Raw genomic sequence first — 9213 nt, forward strand, 5'->3', positions numbered from 1 at the left:
AAATTAGCCATCATAGTGACTCTACCCAAGGATAGAGGCATCATAGCCGAGGCAACTGGGGAGAGGGTTAGTCAGCTTCTTCTCCACCCACTGCAGGAGAATGTGCTTAGTGTTTGAAGGGTCATTTTAGATTTGAAAAAAAAAATCATTAGGAGGTATATTCTATTCCATAGGCTACCATTAGTGGTCCTGTTCCTTACATTTGTATTTTACTTCTTTAAATGTCAGTGTTTTGGTAATAGCTATCACAGCTGATCGTTCCAAATCCTGTTTAACTCATTGCCATCTACCCCCGCCTCCATGCAAGTGTGTTGGAGAAACTTCGTTTCCTCACTCAAACAATGGGCGGTTGTCAGCTGTTGGCACCCGGCCTTGCGCGGGACCCCAGGTGACTGTGTTCTCACTCCCACATTGAGCGTAATGTCCATCCAGGGTGGCCACCCCTGCCCGTCCTAGTCAGTGAGGATCCTCCCTGAGAGTCACACCTGGACCACACAGCCTCTGCCGGCTTGTGCCACCAGCACTGGTCCATCTGGAACGACGCAGCGTCCCCTCTCTGCTGGCTGCACGTTCCTTGTTTTCAGTGTAATAGAAAAGTCGTCGTGTGAACCAGAGGTAAAAAGGATACGTCATTTACCAGAGGCTCTGGACATTTCAGGGGTGACAGGGGAACCTGGGTGACAGGATTTACTGTATTTCTCACTCTCTTACCATCGCTAACTCAGCACTGCTTTCCGAAATGAGGCTTCGAGGCTGTGCAGCCAGATGCTCAAAGGCATGGGGAAGGAAAGGGGAGCTGCTGTACCTACCTGGGTGTGACTGGAGCACGGAGTGAAGACTGAGCTGTGATAACCCTGTTTTGAGACACTTTCTGGGTGAATGAATGAGAGACTCCAGTTCCTCTAGGTTAAGCAATTCCACTTCATGTACCTACGAGTCCTCTTAGAATGTGGCACCAGAGTGTGGTCCTGGCATCCAGCACGGTGCCTGGCTCCTAACAGACTCCCAGTAAACACTTTTGAATGAATAAATGAATTGAAGGTTTTCTTCGCTCTATGGCTCTGATGAACCATTGTTTGATCCTGTGGTGCTTACAGAATATCTTGGGTTGTATGGCAGAATGGGATTCCTCTCTGGGGAAGTGTTAGCTGAACTGAGGGTAGAATTTCCTTAAGGAGTATGACAAACATCGAGCTTAATTAGCTCTAGAGTAAGGTGACGAACCTATGCTCTCTTTTTCAGTGCCTGCGCGAAAGCTGGAGAAAGTGTTCTGGTTCACGGAGCTAGTGGAGGAGTAAGTATTTTATTTTTAAGTTTATTTTTTAAAGAGCTTACATTTTTGGGTTTTATACTATATTTCTTTAAGTTGTTTTTAAAAGCCAAATTTATAAATATAGTCACGGATGCTTTTTTTCTTTTTGTAGTGAAGCTTCTTTAAATTCTGTCTTCTGAAGGTGATTCCTCGTCATTAGCATTTCTTGGTTAATAAATCCAACAGATTACCCCATCAAAAGGGTATATATTAGGTTTTCCACCTGGGTTGGGTGTGGACCAAGATAAGCTGGCTTTGTTTTTCTCTCCAAGTAGCAAATGTTCTCAGAATATTTATTTAGAATTTTAAGCAGTTCTTTAAGGTCCATATAAATTCCATATTCCCTTAGATAAGGAAACTAAGGCTCATTAAAGCTTTACCTCCGTTGCCTCAGACAGCACTGTGAAGCCGCACTGTGAGTTCTCGTCCTTCCTAGCTCCCTTCCGCCGCTCGCCTGCTGCGCTTTGATGACAGTTCGTGGAGTGCACAGTATATGACTGTGTCCTTAACACCACAACCCACAGCTTAAAATGCTAATGGGGGATTGGGGGTGGTGAGGGGACTCAGAACTTATAAAATCAGCCCTTCGGTGAAATCACCCAACGCAGGGCTGTCAGAAAACCTCTTCGAGAAACTGGCTGTCAATCCACCTCTGAGGAGCTTAGAGGAAAAGTTAGAGCTCTGAGGTTGGAATTTAACAAGAAATCCCCATGACCTCTATCCTGCACGCAGAGGCTTTAGAAATTTTGGAGACAAGAGTTCGTTTTTTTAAAATACAGGGCCTAGGGCTGGATGGCTTACCTGAGGAAGCTGGTTAACCCTTTCAGAGCCCTGTGCATCCAGAGAGTAGATGAGAAGAACTAACCTATTAATGGCACGTTGTCCCTGGAATAATGAGAGGCATCCTGAAAACTGAATTTACCTCTACAGGTGGCCAGATAATGCAAGCAGAGAATTCAGACTCCTTTGTTCGTTACTTTACATGGATGCATATGAAACCAAACAGCTTTCACGCCAGCTTCCTGTGTAGCTCCAACAGACCAGTTCTGAGGGGATGCCACAGATCAGGGTATTTACTGAGAAATACCAAGGTTATCTTTGTGGGGCTTGAGAAAATGTGACAGATACACCTTGTCAGAAGCTCCTACTGTTTAGCTTCACAAAAGAGGCTATTTTGGGGTTAAATTTAATTTAACCCTAAATAACTAAAAGATCTGTCAAACATGCATTTATTTAAATTGCTTTGGCTTTCAGAGAGCTAACCTCCTGCTCTGTATCAAAGGGACGGATTTCAGTAGGAAGGGGAGAGAGGAGTTGAAAGGAAATCTCTTTTTATTCCCTTCACCCTCTGGTAAAAAGCCGGGTCGCTTCACCATAATTTTTTTCAAAAGGCAAAATCCATACTATTCTCTGCTGGCTGAGTTTGTTAAATCCTTGGTTGGCGGGGATAGGCTGGCGACCTGGTGTGTGAAGCGCTTCTGATCCTCTCTGCCCTATCGAAGGGAAACAGTCCTGGGTTTTGCCTTGCTTCTGTTTGTACTTTCCGCCCTCATTTGAATCACATTCCTTTGGGATTATGTTGTGTATTTAAAATGGTGTGGAATTTATGGACACAGCTATTATCCAGATATGTTGGTGGGGAGTGCCCAATTTTAGTGTCAGCGAAATAAAGAGGGGAAAAATAGTTGACACATAACGGTATATAATCTATTGAAGGAATAGTGTTAGTATAATTGTTGACAAGAATAGAATAAACAGCGCCTTTTAAATGGCTATTGAGTGACCCCTTAAAGTAGTCAGTGCATGAAGAGATATATTTACATCAACTCTTAGGTTAAAATGTGGTTTTATTAGAGGCCCTCCTTTTTTTTTAAACTGAAAATTAAAGTAGCAAAAATCAGTTGTGCTAACCTGCAGTGTATTTTTACTCCGTGGAACCGAGTGCCTCTCTCACTTAGTAGACAGTGCGTTCCATGTATTTGGTTGAATCAAACAAATCCTCACCATAACCCAACTGGGTTCGGGCTCATCGCTCCCATACGCCATACAGTCTTTCAGGTCTATTTCCAGCCTGGGAGTCTGTGATTCTGTTGCAATTTTAATTAGTTTCTGTCATCATTTTTCATTCTGATTCATTTCTATCACACCCAATCCATAATGATTTTGCTTTCCTTTAAATCAGTGGTAATCAACAAGGGGTGACTTTCTATCATCTCTCCTCCCTGTTGGGGACATTTGATGTTGTCTGGGGACATTTTTGGCCGTCACAACTGGAGTAAGGGGTCTGGTGTCCCATGGACGGAAACTGGGCATGCTGCTAAACATCCTTCAATGCAGAGTAGCCCCCACAGCGAAGTGTTACCCAGCCTAACAGTGCCAGGTTTTGAGAAAGCTTGCTCTAAATGTATGTGACACTTATCTGTGCTATTCGTTTGGCATGTGATCAAACGCATATTTCCTAGTATTGCAACTTAAGTAATTGCTTTTATCTATATTCCTAAAATAGTTCTATTTCTCCTTTATACTAAGCACATTTATCTAGCGATCCAGTGAATTCATCCAGTCCTGTGGCTGTAAATACCATCTCTAACTGATGAATTGCAAATTCATGTTTCCACTCCTGAGCCCTTTCAAGCCCATACCCACATTCAGCTGATGACTGAGCAGCTTCAGCTAAGTGAGCAGCCTGCAGCTCAGCGTGTTCAAGTCAATTCCTGACGCGCTCACAGACTTGATCCCCTGGAATCTTCCTCGTCTCTGTTAATCTGGTCAAAGACCCTCCCCTTTCCCTCACCCCCCACCTTCAGTCTCTGACAAAGGCCTGGTTTTCCTGCTCCCATTTTCCCCCACCTTCTTTTTGCTTCTCATGTAATTGGAGTGTTCTTTTAAAAGCCTAATTCAGATCACACCACTCTTGCTAAAACCCTCCAGTAGTTCTGCATTAGCTCTTAAATATGATCCAGAGCCTCCAAGGCCCTGTGTGCCTCTGCCTCTCCGCCCCTCTGGCCTCATCTTCTCTCACGCACGCCACGCGCCCCACCCTCCACCCTCTAGGCGCCTTTCTGACTGAACGCCCCAGGCTCACGCCCGCTTCTCCGGGTCCACGACCACTTTGCCCACAGCCTTCTCCAGACCTCCACGCGCTTGTCCCTCACTTTGTCCCAGTGCCATCTCCTCAGAGTGGCCTGGCCCTTCCTGATGACTAACTGGGCCCCTTTTCTGTCTCTTTATAACCGCGTAGGCTGTTTTATTTTTTTTCAAGTACTTTTCATTTTCTGAATTTACTTTATTCATTGATTTGTTCACGTGCTGATTATCTTCCCCCTTCCATAGACTGTTTCTTGCATGAAGAACCATGTCTAGCATGTAGTAAACAATAAATGTTCATCATATTAATGAACAAATTAATTTGCCCATGTATGGACCTGTCTCTTCCACTTAAATGGTAGAGGCCTTATGTTTATTGTATAGTATTTTATATGTACAGTTAGAGTATAAGTCAGCATATTTGGATCATCTTTAAACCCCATGTCTTCTGCACACAGCAGATGCTAAGTAAACATCTAGTGCATTGGCTACCAACTCAAGCTCTCCAGTCCGACTTGGTCCAGCTCCTGTTTCCACCTATAGAAGTTTCTGTTTCCTCATCTGTGGACCAGACACAATAACACTACCTACTTCATATTATTGTGAGGAGGAAATGAAGCAATCCATAGAAAAGTATTCAGTGTGATACCTGGCGTATCATAAATGCTCAACAAAAGTTAGCTGTCATTCTTCTTATTTCTTTGTTTAGACTCTTAAATTTCTTAATAATAAGCCAGGACCTAGAAGAACCTTAAGCTCATTATATATGTGTAATAAGTTGTTTGCAAGGATGCAAAGAATCTAAAACCGCTGGGCTCTGTTGTGTTTTTCAGGTTGGACTAGCAGCGTGCCAGATTGCTAGAGCTTATGGCTTAAAGGTTTTGGGCACGGCCGGTACTGAGGAAGGACAAAGAGTTGTTTTGCAGAATGGAGCCCATGAAGTCTTTAATCACAGAGAAGATAATTACATTGACAAAATTAAGGTAAAATTGTTCTATAATTTTATAAAAGTAAAATGTTGTTTCTTGGGAGACTTACAAGTTCTTTTGCTAAGTTCTTTTATCAACTCTCTTTTCCCGTCACTGTTGTGACTTCGTTTAGTTCTTACCTTCTCCAGCTTTGACCATTTTTCACAGCTGAGCTAGTGTCCCTTCTGTCTTCTCTACTATCACAAGAGTTATTTGGGTCTCTGTTTTGAAAAAAAAAAAAAAAAAGACTTCAGAAATAAATGAAATGAGAGCTCAACAAGAATCGGAATTTCCATCTCTGTACCTGCAGTGCCTGAAAACAGTGCCTGGCACAAGAATTAGTGATTGAGCACTTGCCCCCCAAAAAGTCCATATCTTTTAACGTGGTATTCAGTGTGTTTTCACAATCTGAACCAATTTGCCATCTCCTGTCTCCTGCCTCTTCCTCTCCAACCCCACCCCCACCCCCCCACACCCACCACCTGCCCAAATACGGACTCCAGCTCTGCTGGGCTGCTTTCCAGTTGCAGCTTCTGCTCTCCGTCCCTACATCTTTGCTGTTCTGCTTCTTCTGTCCAGACTGACTGCCTCCTGTCTAGTTTCCCCTTGCTCACCTTCCTTCTGCTGTCCTTAAAGAACTCCCCCTCATCCCTCAGGGCCAGGTCATCGTCTCGGGGGAATTTTCTCTGACCTATACAGGTGATCAGAGTAGTAACTTTTTGGCACTCCTAGTACCTAGCACAATGTCTGACACAATATTCATTTTTTTGTTAAAATGTATATGAGGTAGGTATGTATAGCTTAGTTAAGAGCCAGTTTTAGATGTTGGGAACTGACATCTGAGAGCACAAAAGTAGTGTGCCAAGCTGACTCTAGACCAATTAGAACAAAACTGAATGCACACACATGCGCACATGCGCGCACACACACACACACAATCCTACAACACTAAGCCAATAATTTTTTCTTTTGTTTTCTATTTTTTAATAAAAATGGGAGCCCCGTTGCAGGTTAGGATTTTTGATTTGTTGTTTCTTTCTCTATTAAAATATATTTTGAAGATAGAAAATTTTCAACTAAGGAAAAAGTATTTTATAGTCAAATTGAATCTAAGCACCTGAAAATTCTAACCAAATTTTGTTTCATTATAGCAATTTATACAAGTCTTTATCATTTTAGATGTTATGACTAGAACCCTGGAACTGTGTCACAACGTTGTAATTAAATTATCTTAAAATTTGCATTATTAGTCTTAGAAATGTAGCATTTTTTGTCATTTGAAACACATTGCTGTAATCTATGGGACTGTGATAACAGGTTTTTTTAACTTGTTTTCTAATCTACTCTGCGTTCTTTTATATTTAGAAATCTGTTGGTGAAAAAGGAATTGATGTGATTATTGAAATGTTAGCTAATGTAAATCTTAGCAACGATCTGAATCTTTTGTCCCAAGGAGGACGAGTAATAGTAAGTATTTCATTTTTTTAACCACTTTGAAGTTTTACCATAATTTAACACTATTTCGCAGTAATCTGTAACTATAGACATGTTGTTTTTCATACTAGATTGTTGGCAGCAAAGGTCCTATTGAAATAAATCCACGGGACACCATGGCAAAGGAATCTAGCATAAAAGGAGTTACTCTCTTTTCATCAACCAAGGTAGGAAAAGAAATGATTCTGATTTTGCAGACTTAAACAGTGATATGGTTTGCCTACTGAAAGTTCAAGCAGATGTTAAACTTAGTTATTTCACTAAGTAGTTTAATAATTAATCCCTAGAAGATAACTAGGATGACAAATATAGTTTATTTTCCAAGCCAGGACACGTGTGAAAGAGACAGGAGATACTATTACTAATTACTCCAGGACAGTAGGTATTTTGTAAACTGAGGCTGCCACAGACAAATTGCACTGATGGTTCCCTATAGAGAATCACTTGGTCTGTAGTTCTGAACAACTTGACAAAAGCCATGCATCTGTGAGAAACTCTTAATGCTATCTTAGATTCTGAAAGTTTTTAATGCTTCTGAAAATTAAGTCATATCTTCCTCTACCAAAACAAACAAACAAACAAACAAAAAAACACATCTTTTTCTTTCCCTTAGGAGGAATTTCAGCAGTTTGCAGCAGCCCTTCAAGCTGGAATGGAAATCGGTTGGTTGAGACCTGTAATAGGTTCCCAGTACCCGCTGGAGAAGGTGGCCCAGGCTCATGAGGATCTCACTCACAGCAGTGGAGCTGCTGGAAAAATGGTTCTTCTCTTAAAATGATTGATCCTTTCATGGATTTCCTATTAGAAGTTTCTTACATTGTCTTTGCTTTAATTAGCATTCATTTGATTTAGTAAGTTTCTTATATTAAAAAAAAAAAGATTTATCTTTAGAGACTATAGGCATTAGGGTATGATTTATTTTATAGCTGGCAGTATTCTTTAAGCCTCTACCTCTCATCAGGGAGGCATCAGAGTAGGAAATAGAATGTTAGTGGTCACTTGGCATTGGAGTGCATTGCAGAAATACCTAATTGATGTGTGATCATTAATTCCGTACCTTTGACTAAAACCTGCTAATTCAAAATAACACTGCTTGATTTCCAAGCCTACTTCTCCTTTTACAGGTTCTTTAGTCTCTGATTAGCCCAGAATTATATTGGACTCTGAAATTTTCTGGACTAAATGAGACCCACTTTTCAACACTAATCTCATCTAGATCTACAAGACTCAGAAGGGCAAGATAACCATGTCCAGAGAAATGTGTTAGTTTTCCAATAGTTTCCAAAATAGTAGAACATTGACTAGGTTAATGATTGATTACCAATGATCCATATCTTCTGTGAGGACAGCCGCCTTATCTTTGATATAATATGATACTGGGTACATAGTTTCCAAATAGATGCTTTTTGATTGATTCAGCTTCAAAGAAGATTTAGAATGATCTGTTTTTGTGATGCGGATCATATATTTTTCTTTAAATTAATAAATGAATTTAACACACTAAGAATGATCTGCTTTTGTTATAGCATGGTAACTGCAGTAAATTCTATAGGAAACTAGAAACTATATCTTCCTGGTTTATCTTATATATAGTACTTGCCTTACTTCACTTTTACATAGCACCAAATGGTTACTTCCTAACAGTGTTCCGTGCTGGAAGACTTTATCTAAACTAAATAAAAGGGATGTACCTCTTGCCGTCGATATTATGTCCAAGGAAATGAGGTTTGATTGTTGTTTTTGTTCTTATTTTTTTTAATATGAACACAGCTTCCTATCTGTTGCATTATGTGGGGTAATCTCTTGACCGGATTTGTTCTGCAGAATGACAGTTTCTAATTTGAGCGCGGAATCCTGCTTTGCAAACAGAGAGCACTGCTAACTTTCATAACTGAGGGGTGTCATCGGCTTCTGGCTCTGTGCCGTGGCTGAAGTGTTCTTGCTGTTAAAACATTTTCCAAGTTTATTCACTGTTTCTTTCAGAGGTTAGAGTCTTGTGGAATGAAATGACATGTTTGAAGAAATTGTCAAGAAAAACAATGTCATGAATTTGGAAACTAGCATTTTATATCCATCCCCAAATGGAGGGTTCCTTCCCATACAGAAAGATAAGGGAACAGTCATTCTGTGAAAGCCAGTTTCATCTGTTTTCACGTTGCCTCATCTGTAGCTGAGCCAAAGCATAGTGCTGACTCCACACCGTCCAGCCCATTGATGCAGTTCAATTAATCTCAGAAGCAAAACTAGCCAGACTTCCCGCACTAACTACCACAGTTACCATCGTGCTGCACTGGACATGTTCCCTGCACGAATCTCCTTGTCGTTCTCATTCTGTTCTTGTCCCACTTTTCA

At 41.0% G+C, this 9213-nt stretch overlaps 1 protein-coding gene across 2 annotated transcripts in view; it reads left to right on the forward strand.

Moving 5' to 3' along the window:
• The window catches only part of CRYZ (crystallin zeta), a 21981-nt gene extending 13416 nt beyond the window's left edge, over positions 1–8565 (forward strand). For both annotated transcript variants that reach the window (XM_010963398.3, XM_010963399.3), the window contains exons 5-9: positions 1243–1294; positions 5233–5382; positions 6733–6834; positions 6933–7028; positions 7475–8565. In XM_010963398.3, the coding sequence (XP_010961700.2) occupies positions 1243–1294; positions 5233–5382; positions 6733–6834; positions 6933–7028; positions 7475–7639 (565 nt within the window). In that variant the 3' untranslated portion in view covers positions 7640–8565. The remainder of the gene's footprint in view (positions 1–1242; positions 1295–5232; positions 5383–6732; positions 6835–6932; positions 7029–7474) is intronic.
• The last annotated feature ends 648 nt before the right edge of the window (positions 8566–9213 follow it).

This window comes from Camelus bactrianus, chromosome 13 (genome assembly GCF_048773025.1).
Source record: "Camelus bactrianus isolate YW-2024 breed Bactrian camel chromosome 13, ASM4877302v1, whole genome shotgun sequence".
Classification (NCBI taxonomy): domain Eukaryota; kingdom Metazoa; phylum Chordata; class Mammalia; order Artiodactyla; family Camelidae; genus Camelus; species Camelus bactrianus.